The sequence below is a fragment of the Girardinichthys multiradiatus genome, chromosome 2, assembly GCF_021462225.1.
Source record: "Girardinichthys multiradiatus isolate DD_20200921_A chromosome 2, DD_fGirMul_XY1, whole genome shotgun sequence".
In the NCBI taxonomy this organism is placed as follows: Eukaryota; Metazoa; Chordata; class Actinopteri; order Cyprinodontiformes; family Goodeidae; genus Girardinichthys; species Girardinichthys multiradiatus.
The window spans coordinates 47445950-47466438 of NC_061795.1; the positions used below are offsets into that span (position 1 = coordinate 47445950).

The 20489-nt window shown below is 41.2% G+C and overlaps 1 protein-coding gene across 2 annotated transcripts in view; it reads left to right on the plus strand.

The window, feature by feature from the left end:
* The window catches only part of jph3b (junctophilin 3b), a 73759-nt gene that overhangs the window by 45173 nt on the left and 8097 nt on the right, over positions 1–20489 (plus strand). The window contains exons 4-5 of one of the 2 annotated variants that reach the window (XM_047353715.1): positions 7889–8013; positions 11323–12275. In XM_047353715.1, the coding sequence (XP_047209671.1) occupies positions 7889–8013; positions 11323–12275 (1078 nt within the window). Of the gene's footprint in view, positions 1–7888; positions 8014–11322; positions 12276–20489 lie in introns of those variants that run through there. The other variant, XM_047353723.1, reaches the window with a different exon arrangement.

Below are 20489 nucleotides of genomic sequence, written 5' to 3' on the forward strand. Positions count from 1 at the left end.
CATTTAACTGAAAATATATGGGGTTCAAACCCCTCCAGTGGCTCATAAACCTGACCATGATAATATAATGACAAAATTAACAGATTTTAAATAATTCCACAGCAAAACCTTATAGATGTTTAGATTGGTTACTTTTCTAACTACTTGCAGCCACTAGCTGAGCAGCAGTGCTAGCACTAACTCATCCATTTAGTCAGTTACATAATTATTGTGAAATATTTTCATTTTTTGGTTTGTGGCACTTTGACGTGCCATGGAGACACATTCTTATTTCTTGTTTAATGTTTATCTTCATGCGTTTGGCAGATATATTTATCCTAAGTGACTTACAAATGAGGATATAGCAATGCAGTTAATTATAAAGCTGAGAAGGGAGACCATTAGTCAGGTTGTGTCCCAGGTGACAGTGTAGAAACAGAGTGCCAGCAATGAGGACAATGCAGTAGAGGGGGCAGGAAAGTACAAGGTTAGAGATGCGACATAAAGAGCTAGGTCTTCAAGAGTTTCTTAAACATAGACAGTTATGCCTCTGTTCGGGTAGCTCTCCGTAGGTCATTCTGTGATCAGTGAACAGAACATGGAACGAGTCTGGATTGTCTTGAACATGGTGCAGGCACTGTTACCAGCTGGAGCAACCGGGTTGTGACATAAGCACAACAGCCGGATTTTCAAAATAATTAACTAAAGATGGTCTAGATCTGTTGTATCTGTGAGGCTGTGTGCAGGGTGCCTGTGTGTGTACTTACCTTTTTGTCCACAGGGTGGCTCCAGGCAGGCAGCATGCACAGGTGGTGCCCATCAGTCATCAGCAGAGTTTAAAGAGGAGCAGAGTCCTTGAGGAAGATGGCAGAGAAATCTCCCTCACAGTGTGAGCTTTGACCTCCTCCTCGAGTGTGTGTTCCTCGAGTTCCTGTTTGGATGCCTCATCTGCATTCGATCTCAGGACACTTGCCTTTGGTCTTCCTCAGAAGTTCCACCACCTTCACTATGGATCATAAGTCCATCACCGGAGAACACTCCACTTGCCTGTCCACCCTCGACACCCGCCATCCTAAGGAAACACCAAAAACAGAGCAGTGCAAGACTGGCCAACCCCCACCTCCCATAAACAACTATAACGCTTCCTGGCGTTCGCTAACTTCTACCGTCAATCATCAGGAATTTTAGACTGGTTGCAGCACCCCTCACAGCACTCATTTCCACCAAAACAACCTTCTCTTTGTCCCCAGCAGCAGACAAAGCTTTTCTCGAGCTCAAAAGACTCTTTGCCTTGACCCCTATGGTAATTCACCCTGATCCGGCCATCCATTTCACTGTGGAGGTGGATGCATCAGATTCTGGTGCTGGGGCTGTCTTCTCTCAAAGAGCTTCCTCCGACAACAAGATGCACCCCTGGACGTTCTTTTCAATACGTTTTTCCCTGCTGAAAGGAGACATCAGCTTGAAGCAACCAAAAAACCGTCATAGTGTGGACGGATCATAAAAATCTTGCCTACCTGCAATCACCCATACGTCTCAACTCCCGTCAGTCACAATGGTCCCTCTTCATCTCGATTCAACTTCACCATAACTATTTGCCCTGGGTCTCGCAACACTAAACCAGACGCTCTCTCTCAGCGATTTTCAGAGGAAGAAAGGGACAGTAACCCTGAAACCATCCTTCACTCATCCTTCATTATCAGGTCACTTTCCTGGGACCTTGAGACAGCCATTCAAAGAACCCTCCTGAACGAACCTGCTTCTGGGGGAGGTGGACCACCTGGATGCCAGTTCTTCCCATGATCTGTCAGGGCTCAAGCTATTCACTGGGCTCACACCTCCCGTTTCTCCTGTCATCCAGGGGTCAGCCGAACCATAGGTCTCCTCCACCCGTTATCTCTGGTGGCCGTCTCTAAATTTGGACGTTATTCGGTACATCTCTGCATGCTCCACCTGTGCCAGAAATAAGAACTCTCAGTGTTCTTCCTCAGGACTGCTACAACCGCTGTCAGTTCCTAGCCAGCCCTGGTCACACATTGCTGTTGATTTCATCACCGGGTTACCAGTTTCAAGAAATAAAACAGTAATCCTCACCATCATTGACAGGTTCTCCAAGGCTTGTCACCTGCTGGCTCTAAACAAACTCCCATCTGCATCTGGGACTGCTTGGCTTGCTTGCAGATTAATGGCTGCTGTGGTAGTATTGCTGCCACCACCAACAATGCACCGTTTCAGCATATTAACGCTGTTTTTGACGCAACTTAATTAAAAATGTATTATTGACGCTCACACAATGAATGACCATTGTGGTCCGGGTGACGTTGGACTTGCAAAAAACATCGACATATGCTCATTTTGTGTCACAATTGTCTTTTATCACGTCTGTAATTGTAATGTCATCTCAAAAAGTGCCCAATTCCTTCAATATTAAGATGTTTTCTTTCAATTTCTGCATTTGTGGGAAAAGTGTTTAAAAGGCACTTTAAGGCTGAATAAAGACCAGACTCATCGCCACGTTCTGGACCATCTGCAAAGGTCTCAAAGCACAGGCTGGGAGACCAGTTAGGAGGAAGTTGCAGTAGTCAAGGCAGGAGATGACATAGACAGCACCAGGAGGTGGGTGGGGTCAGATTTTTTTTAGGTTTAACAATGCAAAATGTCACAATCAAGCAACAGAGGCAATATGATGTTTCAGGGTCAGCTGGTCTTCGATCATGTCACCCAGGTATCTTGCATTTCAATGCAAACTTATAAAAACAAGCTGTAGTTCATAGTTCTGGGAAACTGATAAATATCTGCCAGGGATTACTGTCTGACTATAAGACTTCTTTGGTGAGAAAATCCAGCAACAACTGTTGCTATTCACTCCCTAGTCTCATTTTAAGGCAATATGTTATCTAATAAATCCATTTGATCTATATATTTATTGATTGGTTGATTTTCTTGTAAACATTTACATTTCAGGGCTGCACGGTGGCGCAGTTGGTAGCACTGTTGCCTTGCAGCAAGAAGGTCCTGGGTTTGATTCCTGGCTGGGGGTCTTTCTGCATGGAGTTTGCATGTTCTCCCCGTGCATGTGTGGGTTCTCACCAGGTACTCTGGCTTCCTCCCACAGTCCAAAGACATGCCTGTTAGGTTAATTGGTCTCTTTAAATTGCCCTTAGGTGTATGAATGAGTGTGTGCTTGGTTGTTTGTGTGTTGCCCTGCGATGGACTGGCGACCTGTCCAGGGTGTACCCCGCCTCTCGCCCATAGACTGCTGGAGATAGGCACCAGCTCCCCCGCCACCCACTATGGAATAAGCGGTAGAAAATGACTGACTGAAATTTACACTTCAAAGACAGATAATACATTTTTTGCTGTAGGATTTTGTTGGTGCATCATGCCGAAGTAAGTGTCCAAACGTAACAATATTAAATCAGTTATACAAAAAAAGAACAAAATCCTTTGTATTTATGAAAGAAAAATACATTTTTAAAATGCTACATGTATTCGAGGCTGTTTATTATTTTCTTGGAAGTTGTCAAAATAAGGTGAGATCTTCCCATGTAATCCATGCAACATTTACTAACTGCTCACAGTTAACTCCATAAAAGTTACAATAAATATCCTTATGTGTAATCCATGCAATAATTATTAAAACACAGTTGAAGCAGTGGAGAGTGAAACAAGCATGTTCTCATATTCTGGAGCTGGGAGACTGGAGAGGCCTGTGTGGAGCCACATATTATCTGTCTAATTTTTTGCAGAAGTATAAACAACAAGTATCCAATGATGTATGATGATTTTATATTCTTTCACATGTATTAAATGAAATTAGTAACCTTTGATTAACAAGTTAAAAGATGTATGATTGAAATGTAAGAACTGAGAATTAGAGTAAAAAATAAACATTCAGGTTCGACATTCTCAATCAGCTATATATGAAAGAGATATAACGTTAATCATTTGTGAAGCATGAATAAAAAGGATGAAGTGATGGTTTTGTAACTGTGTTTTAAAGTAAATGCTGAAAGCTGAAAAATGAAATGTGTAATACTGTGTAAAGTTTAAAACTGAGCAGATTAGGGAAAGAACTGTAGGATGACTGGGAGTGATGAGAACCAGCTGCATGCTGACAGCGACGGGAGGATGCGACTACAGACCAGCGTGGCTATTATCGGCATCTCCAAAGCTGAGAAACAGAGTCAGCAGGTCACGATGACCACGACTAAAGTATTGAGCAATAACCAAGGAGCTGAGCTGAATAGGTTGCTCAATAACTGAGAAGCCTAATAAGGGGCTGACTGGTGAAAGCATTAAGCACCATAAAAGCAATGCTGAAGGAGGGAACGGGGTTGTTTCCTCGCAGAAGACCAGTGAACAAGAACGGACGGAGAAAAGAAGCTCAGATGGAAAAGGAACAAAGACACAGCCCCACTGATCGACTGCATTAAAAAGAGGATCAACCCGTGGGCCCAGAAAGGACTGTGCCTCAAGATTAAGAATCTGATTTCATCTAAAGCCTTTTTATCCAGACAACAGAAGTGAACTTGATCGGTGAACAGCTGATTGCTCTAAGTTTCAGGTTTCTGGAAGTCCTGAATCAACTACATTTATGTCTCCGGGTTTCCTTCAACTCTTCAGCCTCTGGAAACTACTGTCTTCTGAGACAAATAACAACAAAGATCCTGTTTAACCATCAAAGTCTGGAGCATCAGTGCCTGCCACTTAAAGGAAGAAAACTGAAGATTAAGTCGTATTCCCTTCAAGAAACCACTCGTTACCAGAAGAAACATCTCCATCAGGTGGATGGATGAGCCTCCGTCTTCAAAGCCTCTTCAAACTCACTAGTTTCAACATCAGGGAAAGACAGGTTGAGTTGATTCATTTCTATTATTGAAATTATTTTGTGTTGCCGAATTTAATCTGTTACTGACCCCTGCAAGAGTGTTACTAATTAAAGAAAGCATATAAAATTCTAGTTAAATCATGGACATTCAATTATTTGAGTCACTGTATTGATGGTTTTTCATTGGTAGTAAAAAGTCTTGTTGCCTGGTTCTAAGATATTTTAGGAGGTTTTTATAGGTTGCCTTAGTCAAGTTTGTTAAAACAGCGCCCTTGGGGCTCGTGCCGAGCCACTAAAATTAACCTAGCCCATATACCAAGAGCCAGTTGTAAAATTAGGGAATGAGCAGCTGTGAACAAAAGTGACTGTTGAAAGTGTGGATGACTGCGATAGGCTACTCAGTCATCCTGACCACCAGTTGAAGAAGGGCGAGACTTTTGGATGAAGGCTGTCAGAGGCTAGGCGAGACATTTCCCGACACCAGCTTAAACAGAACTTTCATTAAACCTGCTTAGTAAGATCTGTCAGGTTTAGGGAAGACCGGACCCATTGGATGGAGAGCTGGATTGAGCAATCCCTTTAGACATAGGGAAGTAGGAGGGAGGGGTTAGCTCATCAGACAACGAAAAAGTGAAGGAAGCTTTTATTGCATTTTCCTCAATAGACTGTTGAAAGTTGTCATTTAAAACTGCTAGGTTTTCAGTCAAGTACATTAATGAGCTGCCTAAGCAAAATGCCAGACTGACTCGAGTTTCCTGTAGCTGTATGTTGCAAACTGCCCTTCCCCCACGTTGCTGCCAGTCAGCTGGCTGAAAGTAGCTGCTACACTTTTCTTTAATACAGATGACAAATTCAACTGTTTGGAAACATTTCTGGTGTTGAAACCAAAGAAGCACCAGCCATCCTCTTATTTAAATATGCTGTATCTGCTGTGGTTTTAAAACTACAGCAGATAAGCTGAAAGCTGCATGCTTGTTAAACAGCAGACTCTACTGGTGCGTTTAGCCTGACTAAATAACCAGCTATTATCAGCCTGAGCAACAAGTAGGGCAAAAACGTCTTAGTAAAAAACATGTTTACTTGAAAAATTGAGTTTATTTTGTATATTAACTTGTGTCTATTAGAATTAGATAAATATGTTAGAAAACATTATTAACAGATATGTGAATGATTATTTCAGCACTGTAGGAATAGTTGTTGCTTTCTGTTTTAAATTAAAAACTTAAAACATGTGGTACATATTTGTATAAAATATTTGTGTGGCTACTGTGAAACTGTGGCATTTTTACTCCAGGTTATCGTACTGGGAGAGCACCATGCTAACCTGCATCTACTTTCTCATGTGTCCTCATTGTGGTCTGCTCATTAAGGAGTAAACAAAGTTTGCGAAATATATCTCTAGCTTGTGTCCAAAGTTGGTGACCTAAAAATAAACTAAGTCATGATGAAGACAACTGTTTGTCCTGTTCCCCCTAATTTTGCTTTAATGCAAAGGTTGACAGCCTTGTGGACAGTGCTGTAATTATGCTGTCTCACAATTAAGCAGGCAGTGATTCATTCAAGTTAAACACCTTTTAGCTCCCATCTTCTTTTCAAGTTGTCCCACTGCTTTCCCCAGTCTGCATCATCTTTTCAGATAAAGACTCCCATTCTCTTCATCACCTCACAACATCTCTTCTTTTTCTCTTCCTGCTCTCCATCTGTAACTGAGTTTTTTATTTTTGCTTTTGCATACAAAGCTGTGTTGTGTAATCAAGGCTTGTTTGAAGAGGCATCTCCTGTTCTACAAGCAGAAACAGGTTGCTCCTATGGAGGAAATATGTGAAACTAGAAGTTAAGAGGGAAATAAATTAGGCAGAAAGATGAAGATGATTTTTAAACTGATTATTGAGAGAGAGCATGAATGCCTGCCAAACATTATATCCTGAATGTTGCATTATTTCAATTAAAAACCTAAATAAAAGACAAAGAAACAGTCTTCAGCTCTGTTAGGTCTCACCAACCGAACAGGCTTGCATTCACATGCTCGGTGGTGTTGAGTTTGTTGTGGGTCTGGCACAGAGGAAGCAGAGAGGAAAGAAATCAATAGCCATCAACATGCAACACTGCATCAAGACTGTTACTGCCCAAAGAGAGGAGAGGGATGCACAGACAGCAGGTACATAGATGAGCAGAGAGCCCTCTGCCAATCGCAGCAAGGAGAAACAGAAATGGAGAGAAGGATCCTGCAATAGAGACCAAAGGTGTGCTTAATGTAATCAGAGAATAACCAGAGGATGAGACAAAAGGCAGGTGAAAAGAGGACTTCTAAAAAGACAAAAGAGTTTATCAGAGAGACGCTGATAGAAACTAAATGAGATCTGACGACGCTGCTGCAAAGCAACCATTAGACAAAATAAAACTCATCAAACACAAACATTGAGAGGCATTATTTTGTGATATTACACTCATCTTGGAAAAGATTGCTGCAGCTCCACAATCTTACTTCAGCTCTGTAGTAACTGCAGCCACTATACCAATAATTATTTGTTTATTCCTGCTGTCTTTCTCCTTTTTACCAGAGGTATCTTAATAAAATGACAACTACCAGCTGGAATAAACAATGTAACCTAGATACAGATGATCAGGTTCATTAGCTGAAAATAAAAGCACAAACACAGCAATGATTATTGTTTTATACAAGGTTCAAATAAAGACTGAGGAACTGCTGAATCCTGTAGTGAAAAATGTGAGGATGGTTTCTCATTCAACCTCATGTGTCTTACCAAACAGCTTACTGGAACATCTCCCTATTGGACCGGGAATGATGTACATAATGGGACTAATCTGTGTGGTCAAACCAGTCGAACATTCATGCTGAGCTGTTTCTTTAATACAGCTTTTAATGGCTTTTTTATTACTTCATCATTGAACATAAAATATTTACCACTTTTCTGAAAGTCAAAGGTCCATAAACGATGCACCCCTCCACATGTATCGGCACACCCAGTGAAAATTTGTCATTGGCCTTTAAATACGTTTTTATTGCAGCATAATAATCACATACTTAAAAGTTTTACACAAAAATGTTTGTTTCAGGACGGCCCACGCACAGGGTAAAGCAGAGGCAGCGGTGGGAGCAGCTCAGAAAGCTCATGATGAGAGTCGGATGGCGAGGGTCACCGCCAAGCAGTTCTCCCCATCCTTCCAGCACTCTGGAAATGGTGAGGTCACAAGCATATGTCCACACAGCATCAGCCAAATCAGAAATGTTTCCCACGTAAGACAAATATGTATCCTTATGTACAGTGCTATTAAAAAGTTCAAAACTATTTTTGCACTCTCTCAGATTCTACTGTTTTTGTCTTATTGCCTCACTTAAATGTTTCAGATTGATTCAGATATTCCTAAGAAAACAAAAAAAATGTGGCTGTTTTTTCTTGTTTTATATGCAGGATGCACAGTACTTTGCAAAAGTATACGGCCCATTACAGTTACCTTCCTTTTTTCCTTTTCTGTCACAGCTCCACATCAGCAAACTAAGTTTGGTATCAAACAAAGATAACCTGAGTAAATACAGAAAGCAGTTTTTGTACTCATACTCGTCGTCTTTCGCATTATCCGGGACACCTAGACTTCCCTCTCCCCAGACAACTGCTGGTCCTATGTGGAAAATTAATTGCCCTCTAAACCTAATAACTGCTAGCCACAGCTGCCCTTAAAATCTGCCTTTTTTATTTGTTATAATTGGCAATTAATCTTTTACAGCACTAAGAAGGAGTTTTAGCCCTCTTTTAGCTAAATTGTTTTAATTCAGCCACATTGGAAGCCACATTGGAAGAGCTGCCTTTTAAGGTCCTTCCACAGTATCTATGTTGGATCCAGACTTTGACTAGGCCACTCCAAAAGCTTCATTTTGTTTTTTGGACCATTCGGAGGCAGTTTGCTTTGGATAACACTCTCTGTACATAATCTAAGAGTGATAGAGTTTAAGGTCAGGAACTGATGGCTGGAGATTCTTCTTCAGGATTTCTTCAGAAGTCGTCCAGGTCCTGAAGACGCAAAGGAGCATCAGACAATCAAACTACAACCAGCATGTTTTACTATTGATCCACTTTTTTATGAGATTATGTGTTATTTTTACCTAACACCTTCCAAAAAAAGCCCCCTTTGTCTTTTGCTCAGTCTCTCTTTTTTTTGTTGAATCATGAACTCTGACCTTAACTGAGACAAGTAAAGCCTGCAGAGCTTGAGTGTCCGTGTGTAACCTCCTGGATGAGTTGTTGATGAGCTGTTGGAGTAATTTTGTTGGTGGGCCACTCCTGAGAAAGTTCCCAACTGTTCCATGTTTTCTCCATTTGTAGATAATGGTTCTCATTGTGGTTGATGGCATGCCAAAACCTAAGAAATGGTTTTGTAAGCATTTAGGAGTGATGTCATTGAGTTTGTTTCTCATCTATTTTTGACGTTCTTTTAGTTTGGGACATACGTTGCTTTCTGAGATCTAGCCTACTTTATGTAATTAGGGAGGTTCTATTAAATTGCTTTCCTGTTTCTACAGGTCAGACAGAAATTTAACCTGGCTGTGGTCTGTGAAATTGACCCAAAGAAATGTGGTTTGTCACAGTTGGTTTGGATAGGGTTTTATCCCTCAATAGATTAGATGGTCATTAGATAGAAAATACTATAATAAATCAAATGATCTGAAACATTTCAGTGTGACCAAAAGCAGAAACAGAAGACAAAAGTATCCTAAAACCAGCGAAGTAGATGTATCCGACACCACGTGTGTGAACACTCATAGGAACAAACCAAACACGTGTTGATATCGTAGGTGTATCAGTTGGGGGGTGTTGATGCTAAAGGTCAATGACGACCACCCTCCAGCTCAGCGATTCCACGTCTGTCACTCACACCTGTGGAGCTCTGCAGGTAGCCATCGCTGAAGAAGTATGCCTCATGACACACACGCACACACAGGCTGTGTGACTCGTACTGCACACTGCAGCACAGCACTGCCATTCTTTCTGCTCTCAGTTTCATCATGCTGCTCAAAAAATACCACCTGTGTTTATGTGAGAACATCCATGTCAACAAGCATCAGCTCTGACATTTAGCAGCAGGGCTGTTTGGACTTCTTGGACATCATCTTCTATGTACCCTCTGTTCTCTTTTGAAACAGTTTACTGATTGAAAACAAAACACTGTGTGAAAAGTGAGAGTGAATGCAGTCATCAGTTTTTGGGAAGATATGAGGCATCAGCAACATTACAAAAGCTGGATGTTTCTCCAAAACTGATGAAAAGACCGGTCAGGGAGGCTGCCAAGAGGCTGGTAGCAACTCTGGAGGAGCTGCAGGATTACCTGGTTAGTACTGATTGTTAGGGTTAGGGGGCGGTTACTTTTTCACAAAACCAAATTGTTTTGGATAGTTTTTATTCATTTATAGAGGAAATCATCTCTTGAAAACTGCCTTTTGTATTTTCTACTTTTGTCTTTGTCTCATAATGTTTTGATGATCTTAAACTGTAATATAACAGGAAGAAAATACTTCCCCAGCACTGTACCATGTTGTCCTGTAAGACTAGACAAAACTCCACCTTTTATTGTTTTCTCAAGCAAACAGTTGGATGTTTCATTATCAAATGTTCCTTTACTTCTGCTCTAAGAAATGAAAACTTCATATAATGTAGTTAATATGATAATAAACCACCAGGTCTGGTTCCATTGATCAGGTCTTGAAGGTATGAAGAAAATAATGTGCTCTTTATTCATCATTCCATTCAGTTTATTCATAATGCACTAGTTCACAAAAAAAGCTGTCTCAAGGCAGTTTATAAGAAAAAGATGTAGAGTGTGGCTGGGTCATTTAGAGTTTGATGCACAGCTGGCCATGCTGACCTCAAGGCGTGGCTACAACCTCATCCCAGCAATAGTGTACTGCTAGTGGGTTGTAATTGTGTGGTCCGTTCCTGGATCTTTACAGTCTATGAGAGGCATTTCACAAGGTGAGGGCCCAGGGCGTGGTACAGCTGCTGCTGTATTTCGTAGATCATTGTGGGAAGGTGCTGCTGACGAACGGGTGCAGGAGAGCATTAGTAGAGCATCTTAGGGAAACAGAAACTACTGTAACAGTTGTTGTATTTGCAAGAACTAAAGGAAAACTAAGGTCTGTAAAAACTCTTTATTGTTTGGATTTGTCTTCAACTAAAGCTGCATAACTTGATGGATTGCCGATATCTATCATGCAGCAAACTGGAAGACAAGATGGAGAAATGCATGAAGCGCACACCCTAAATGATTTTTAAAGCAGAAGAGCGCATTGCCACTGGGCATGTGTGTTTATGCATCACTTTATGAACAAATTTACCCCACAGCTGGGGAGAGAATGAATCCTTGTTTTATAAAGGTTGACACAAACTTATTAACAAGTCTAAAGCAATAGTGAGACAGTTGTCAGCAACAATTTTGGTCTAACCAAAAACCTCCTCACTTTCTGTCTGATTGTGGAACCTATCCCATGTTCTCTGCAGGTATGGAGGTTCAGCGCCCCAAACGTCAGGTTTCCAGTGAAGTGGAGGGTGAGGGCCTGTCGAGTAGTGCCGGCACTGCGGAAAGCCCAGATCTTTACACAAAAAGTGTTGGATCTGATGACCCCTCCAATGATGCCGCCACCCCCGACCTCAGCCCGCCCTCTTCTTCTCCACCGCACACGCCACCCCCACCTGCCCGGCCCTCGCAGCGCAGCAAGAGCGCTCGTTTCCACCGGCAGAGCGCAGTGGACCATGGGGACAGGGGGAAGGAGGGGGCGGACAGAAGTGAGACAGGTGGGGAAAGGGGACACACAGAGATTCAAGTGTTGATGGAGGGCAGCGGGGGAGGTGAGGTTGGTGTAAAGGGGGAGTATCCACGGGCCAACAGCTGGAGCGAAGACAGGAGGAGGGGATTGCTGTCAAAAGGGGGGAGTGGGATCAGTGGTCGAGGAGGAACCCGGACCAACGGACACAAACACAGCTCCTCCAATCACAAATCACGTGAGCCCAATTCGTCCAATCACAGACAGGCTAGAGGCGACAGGTGGATAGAGTCATCTTCATCCTCAACTTGGACGTCTGGACACAGGGGTACGCACAGCAGGGGAGGCCGACTGCTGGAGCAGGACGAGGAGAAGATCAGCAACTACGAGATGGAGATGAAGCCTTTACAGCCCAGAGACTCCACTACCCACAAGCCCCATGGGCACGGGGAGGAGAGGCATGGGCACAGCCACGGAGAGGGGCGTTCACACGGCGCGCCACGACAGAGGCATAAGAACCGGGATGGGAGGGAGGGGGGCAAGGACTCAACACACAAGGGGGACAGACAGGGGGAGAAAATTGATTCACGGCCACTACGGCGAGACCTCACCCTGTCACCCCCTCTGAAATCCACCCCCATCATACCCGAGCGGCAGGACTTCAGCCTCACTCAGAGCAACGGAAACTCGGTAAGTCTGAGATAATCTGACACTCTTTCACAGACAAATGCAACACTTTCCTTGTGCTGGACTTCATTGACATGCGTAGAATCTGAAGTTTGTCATCTGTACCTGTCTAAAAAGTTCCGAGGGTTCCCCTAATCGAGACATAATACATAGCTGACTGACAGCTTGCAGCAGCAGTTAGGGGGCAGGGAGAACTACTCTGTGCTTTATTTTTACCAGGGATAGCCAGACTCTTTCTCTGTCTTCTCATTAAATTGAATTTAATCCTTAGGATTAGTATAAAGCAAACACTGTTTTTGTCTTTAAAATGAAAACAAAACCATATAATGTTCATACTGCTTTGGATCAGCTTTACTCTTCCAGCTTATCAGTCTACAGCTTCTGTTAACAATGTTCTTATGCTATTTGTGTGTATTTGTAGTCACGTAGTGGCGAATTATAGAAATGTAACAATTAACCAATGATTCATGCCGGAACGTTTTAATTGTAATTATTCTTAACAGGTCAGTGGAATCAGGTAACCTAACATGTCTCTTCCTTCATTAACTGAAAGGCTCTTTGAATTTCTCTCTAGTGTTGTTCATAGTGTAGCATACACTGTAAGGTCTAACTGGAAACATAAAGACAGTCTCCAGTGGATGTGCCTGTAGTAACATTGTGTCTTGTTGACGAGACATCGCTGGGGGGAACACAGGATGGTTAGGTCCAGTAAGTCTTTGTTTGTTGACATCAGGGTGTTGCTCTGGTTAATGTGCTGAATGAAGGGTTTTGTCCAAAAGATGAAGCTTTGTTCTGCAGAAGAGATTTTGGTTGAAACAATGACTGCAACAAGCCCAAATTATCAGCCTTCCACCGCCATGTTTGACAGTTGTTATGAGCTGTTTGTGTTCATCTACTGTGTTTGGTTTTCTCCAACAATGTTGCTGTGCATTATGATCAAACATCTCTCATTTGGTCTCTTCTGTCCAAACAGCATTCTTTCAAGATTCTTGTTCTCCACTCAGATGCAACTTGACCTAAATCCTGCTACCATATATTTTTAGAGAGAAGAGACTTTCTCCTTCAACTCTTGCAAACATGTTTTTGTTCCCTAACTGTCATGTAATAAGCATTAGTATTTCAGATTAAGGCCCAAAGAGTCTCCAATGGAGCTTTTGTAGGGGTGTTGTTATTTGTTTTCTGAGCATAGCATAATCTGACCTTACTGGTCTTGCTGGGAGGTCCACTTTTGGGTAAATTATCAGCATATTATCCGCAAAAATATTTCTCTCTGTACAATGAAGGACTTCAAAAAGTTTGCAAATTGCCTTTTAGCCATTCCAGGTTTGATGTGCTGCAAAAATGTCTTCTCTTGGGTTATTTCTTTTGTCTTTCTGCCTTGGCAATATGTGAACACACTCTACAGCAGTACTTCCAATACTCTAGCTTTCTCAGGACGTCACACCGGTGATGATCAGCTGCTGAATCATATTTGACCAGCGAAATCCAGCGAAAGCAGCACAGGTGTGCATTTTTCCTATGACTGCATAGACAGAAAAGGAAACCTCAGTTTGGCTCATGAGCAGAGGTCACATTAAACTGTTTCAGATAAAACCAATTTGTCCACATTAGTGGATGTGGTTGAGTTTTATCATTTAATTTGGTACAGATAATCTGTGGGATTTATTTAACAGCTGGTCTCCGAATTACTCTTTCTACATATATTTAATCCAAAAAGCAGATTACATAATAACTAAAACATAAATGCGTTTTTCAATAAAAACAGGATAAATAAAACCAAACTAGTGATTACGTTGTTGGTATAAGAATAATAACCTCTGTCTGTGTAGGAGGACTGAACTGGCTGATGTCCGGAGCTTTAGACCACATGTTAGATAATGTTTGGACAAACTAAACATGAATAAGTCCTGTAAATGCTTTCAGAAAACTACAAGGTTTTGGGTTACATTCTCATCCATTAGCAGAATGTATCTGAAATGGATCTGAAGAGCTACACCAGAAAGCAAAATGAAAAACCGGCATCAGTGAATGGTTCTAAGTGGTCTGACATCGTTTAAAACAGGCACACATGTTCTGACACGCTCTCCAGGGAGATCCTGAAACTATCGATTTGGGATGTTGCACATGTAAACTGCACATATAACACTTCCTAACTCCACATGGCTGGTTTGTCTTGGTGTGAAGTGACTATCATTGTTTGTCAGTTTTGAAAGGTTACAGTTAGTGGTCCAAATGGGCTTTGTGTGGGGGAACATCTGGGTTACTGGTCACCAGTACGGTATGTATCTAAGGACATCATCATATGTTGCGTAAAAATCTCCAGACCAAACAGACATCAGACCACAGACTACAACAGGTCAGGTCTCAGGAAAATACCCATCAGACTCCAGACAAAACGTCATCATACCAAACGGGTCCAGAGAGAAGTTCCAGCTACTTTTGCTGTTCTGAGACGCCTTTAACTGACAGGTGTTACACCAAATTCTGTAATTATTTATGTTCCTGAGTTCAGGTGTGGCTGTTTTATGGAGCTAAATTGGGGCCATAAAGTTTGTTAAAAAGAAGAAAAAAAATTGAACCTGAAAATTATTTTGAACCTCCTCCCAAAAACATTTTGGAAACTGGAACAAGGTTTTGCACCTGAAAAACAAAGATGTGAAACTGGAAAAAAAAAGTTCAAAATGTCTTTTCAGATTCAAGTTTTTTCTTCGCAGTTACAGATTTTATTTTTTTGGCTTCAAACTTTTGGCCCTGTTTTGGCATGGGGGGCGGGGCCTCAGATCACATGACTGACAGATCAACACAGGCTGAACAACATATTCCCAGCTGTTGCATTCAGGGACCGTGGGAACTGGAAATATCTGTAATACATCATCAATATTCTATATGTATGTGATTGGTTTTAAAAGACAACATGCTTCACCAATAGAAGCAGCTTAGTGAATACACAACGCGAATCTCAGAAGAGGAAATATAATCTTGACAGATTTACACAGCATTTTAAATCTGTGTTGGAGATTTCCCTGGGTCTCATGCTCTCAAAGCATGGGTACTGGAATTATCTGTGTTACAGATAATTCCAGTTCCCAAAGTTGAAATTTTCAGGTTGAAGTTTTTTTTTTTTGAATAAACTTCTATTTTTCAGGTTCAACTTTTTTTCTTTTGAACAAACTTATTTTTCAGGTTCAGTTTCTTTTTCTTTTGAACAAACTTTATGGCCCCAAATTAGCTCCAAAGCTGTTGCTTCTGTATAACTTAATGTGCTCTAAGAACCACTGACATTGGCATTTGGAGTGAAAAACTCAGGGTTACACAGGGTTTCCTCAAGGATTTTTTTTTTAAACATTACGCATTAAGGTAAAAGTTATTAACTACATTACTGTCATTCAAATGCTACCTATGTCCGTTCCAAGTTCCTTGAAGCCCAAAGAAAGCATGTGTGAGAGGTACATTGGTTGACCCAGCCGGAGCAAGACGGAGCAGAATGGAACAGAGAATTAATTTGACGGAGAACGACGGAGAGTGGGTCCGTCGACGGTGACGTTCGGAGTAGTCACGGAGAATAAATGTGAGAAATCGCACTTGATGTGAAGAAAGTGCTCTAAATAATAGAAAATGACTTTTGTGAATTTTTACATTCGGCACCCTTTAAAGACTGTAGAACCAGAGAACTGCACTCAGCACAACCATGTCTGCGAAGCTTAACATTGGACTTATTGCTACATAATAGTGAGAGTTTGCTGCACCCACTCTTCACAGCGGGCTCAGTGGAGGGAGGCTCAGTTCACGTTTCTCAACTAAAAAAAATCCTTTTGAGGTTAAAGAAAATCTTAATGAAACTTATGAACTGCGACACATTTGTGCACAACCCTGCAGTTAAAGCCCATTTTACATATTCTATACAATCTGTGGGATGATGTACAGGTTCCAGGCTTATTTTGTGATATATTAGAGGAGGTTTCAGTGTGATGTTGATTCAGTAGTTTTTTAGTAAATATCATCCTGTTTTGCCTTCAATCTTTTTATAGAGTAACACAAATATAACAAGCTCATATTAGCTAATTGTTTAGTTGGGAATCTTCTCTGGTTGAGCCTGCAGTTGGCTGCTTAACAGACACGTCACCTGTAGCTTGGCAACTGTTACTGTAATTCTTTCAGCCAGCTGACTGGCAGTGCATAACAATAAGTGGATGAGGAGCAACACTGCTTTACTCCATGCTCCACATAGCTACATGCAATCATCTAAAAGAATTAGAACGCCACATTAAATGTTCAGTTATTTATTAAAAATGTTCATATTATTATTTCTGATCTCATTTTATCTCTGGAAAATAAAGTGATGTAATTTCTGTTAAACAGAGAAAAATTAACACTGTTGTACTCATTAAAAAGATATAAACAAATGTGTTTTTTAACTTAGGAGGAAGTTAGGACGTCCTAACTACTAGTCTCACCCCATTTGGCTGAAATAACTTTATTGAAAGGTATCTACCATCTCTGACATTAGTCTGAAGAACGTTTGCTCTACTCCTCGCTTCCAGCTGACAGATGTTTGTCACTCCATAGCTTCTCAATGAGTTGAGGATCTGGGCTTTGACTAGGCCCAGGATTTTCTCTTTTTTCTCTCTCAGCCAATTCTTGGCAAATTTGTTGGGTCATTGTTATGTTGCAGGGCCCAGCTCTGCTTCAGCTTTCATTTTGATTCAGATGGTCTCACATTTTCCTGAAACACCCTTCAATAATAGGTTGTTTCAAGGTTGTTTCTCTTCTGATGCTATATCACCCTTTGATAAACAGCAGAATTCATGGTGAATTCTATGATGCTGAGCTGGCTAGGTCCATCAGGAGCAAAGCATCCATAATCATGATATTTCCACCTTCATGCTTCACAGTTGTATGGTTTGGTTTATGCCAAAGATGTCCTCTGGTCTGATATCCAATAATGTAATTTTACATTTATCTTTCATAAGGAAGTCCTGGTCTTTGTCTACATCCTCTTTGGCAAACTGTAGTCTGGTCTTCATGTTTTTCTTAGAAAACCAAAGTTTCTCCTTCACAGTATCAAAAACTTGATATAAGTCTTATGACAAGTCCTACAGACATTTTTGAGTTTGTGTAAACTTTTGTTAGCATCTTGCGGACTGTTTTCAGGGTAAAGCTCCCAGGTAACCAGACTTCGCCATGTTAGCAGCTGTTCTGAATGTTCTCTAAATGTAGGCTCTTTTTCAAGCTGTGGATTGGCTCATTTCAGGTTATTTTTGAGACCTCTTTACACCCTTCACCACACACATTAGCTGTTGCAGTTTCTGTCTGAAGGCCTCTGACAGATCTTAGGATCTCACCATCTTGTTCAGTCAGTCAGTCAGTCAGTCAGTCATTTTCTACCGCTTATTTCATAGTGGGTCGCGGGGAAGCTGGTGCCTATCTCCAGCAGTCTATGGGCGAGAGGCGGGTACACCCTGGACAGGTCCATCTTGTTCAATATTGTCAAAAACAGGATTTACAATATTTATAAATCCAGTTTTTGACAATATTGTTTTATATATTTTTATTATATATTTTTATTCGTTATTTTTAATTTTGTTTGATGCAAAGACAGAAATGTCTGCTTCTGGTCTTCAGTCCATATTTTGGTTAACATTTCTGGTGAACACTTACGAGCTTCCATGCACAAAAAGTTCAATAAAACAGTAAAAGAAAAAATAACCTTAAGTAATACTAACCGGGCCTCTTTCACTTTGCAGGCTCAGCATGATTGAGGTAGAATTACAAACAGTGGTTGGCCCATGTCTGCCAGTTGTTCTGATAGAACCATTGATCATTGCTGCTTTACATTGCAGTGCTGCTTATATCTCCATGGCTTAATGACCGCACAGCAGCTGTATGGTGCTTTTGTCAAATTTGTCGCGTCACTGCCACACATTGATTTGACTAAAAGGATTTGTTACCCACTGTCATGAAAATATATCCTGTCCACCATGACATAACACAGTGTTATCCCTCATATTAAGATAATCCTGCGGGACAAGCACAAGGTTTACCCTTCTGGAATAAAGGGAGCGTTTTTTGGGAGCTCTGAACAAGCATGAGAGATTACACTGTTGTAATGTGATTTTATTCATTTTTATTTTTTGGGAGTTATGTCTTAATTCGAGCTGGTGGATGGCCCTGACGACTCACTAATCCCTGGTGATAATACAGCTTTAGCATTAGCTAATGAAAGAAACAGGAAAAATCAAGTAAAACTCCTGTTCTCCATCCCACTCTCACTTGTGTGTAAACTGCCAAATTCAGCTCCTGGCTCCTCTCCCTGCATGCTTGCTTCAGTTTGTCTGCAGCAGTTTGATGATGCTGAGGAACAGAAGCTGTTACCTGCTGCAGGAAACCTAAAGAACACTCATCCAGAAATATACGGTACACAGATGCATGCACAGACAGGAAAACAAGCAGTTCACCATGCACCTTAGTAACAGAGGAATGAAAAGTAGCCTGTTTCTCTCAGAGAAGTGTCTTATTGGTTGACCAGCACTCTGTTGCTAGGGAACAGTGTATGCATTGCTTTAGTTGCAGCCAATCGGTGGGCATGTGGCAGCGATGGGGAGATGGTGTGTGTGTGTGCGTTCGTGCGTGCGTGCGTGCGTGGATGTGTGCGTGTGTGTGTGTGTGTGTGTGTGTGTGTGTGTGTGTGTGTCTATCTGCATCAGCAAAGAGGCAGGTGAGATCTGTGTTAAACAGGTTCCCTGTAAACACAAATACTATTTCACACAACATAAATACACAACAAGCACCATGGGAACGAGCGCCAGGGCTGCACCAGCTCAGACATGAAGCTATACACGTCTCCAGTCACTCAATGAATAAATACAAGCGTCCTACTGTTAGTTCAAAACACACCACTAAACAGATGCTTGTCTTTTTCATTGCATTCACTGTTGCATGAAAAGCTTTGGATGTAAACATCGCTGTGTCCACTTAGAGGCATCATGGAACGCCGAAGTGAGCCTCTGTGCATCCCACTGGCACATATTAACATTGAGATGATTCCCCAGACAACTGAGCCTTTTACCCTCCACAGCAACCGTAATTAAAACCACACCAAGACAGAAAAAAACTCTGCAATTACAGGAACAGTTCAACATTTGCAGATAAATAAGAAGCACTTGGATAGAAATATCTTGCGGTCACATAAAACCTAGTCCTTTTTTTCACCTTCCTAAAGATGGGTAGATTCTCAGAAATGAAAGGGCAGAGCCAGGTGATTTAACAAAAAAAATGTCTTCAAAGCATCTGTGACGAATCATCCTCAGAGGAGGCTTTAAACAGGTTATCTGGGTGGGACACACAAGGAAGCATTGCAGTTCAGTTGTCAGGCTTGTAAATGATAAGAGCTCAAATAGATCTCTGTGAGGGGAAGAAACTGTTGTATGTAATTCATTGAGAATAAAAAGCACTGTAGGTATAGTTTGTTTTCTTTCCTGAAATGTTTGATGAGAATCAAAAAGCTCAGGGCTACTGTTTGTGTCAAAGTCAGTTTTATGCAGTTTACAGGGATATATCTTAAAATGATCAAAACATCATTGAAAGTTAACTTACTTTTAAAACTGGATATTTACTCACTGTATAAAAAGACACAAGACGTCTTTCTTCTAACTGTCTGACATTAAATCACACTGAACCTTTTCTGCTTTAGGTCAGTCAGGATTACCAGTTATTTTCTATTCCCTAAATGTCAGAATAAAAAGAGACAAGTTTTTATGATTTTTGAGTGACTTTCTTCAAACTAAGATTTTTACATTCATTAAGATTATTAATCCATTAAATAATTTGGGGAAGCCCAGATGATGATTTATTGGCTTTATAAACTTTTGACAGGTTAATTTACGGCATTGGAGGCACATCTATAGAATGTATTTTAAAGCAACACCTAAAAAACCAAGTGCTTCTTTGTGGGACATCACAGGAAAATTGAAAAATAATCCGCCAAAATGCTAAGGTAGAGGACTATGGACCTCTACAAAGAAGATGCCACTACAGCTGGTGAGATAGGTCATTATCCACAGTGAAATGAGTCCAATACCAACATGAGCTAAAAGGCCACTCAAAGAAGAAAAAGTCATGGCTCCAAAAGCAACATGGAACAGATAACAGTTTGCTAAGGGACAAAAATTTTAATTTTCAGAGACTTTTACTCTGGTCTGGTGAAACTAAAACTGAATT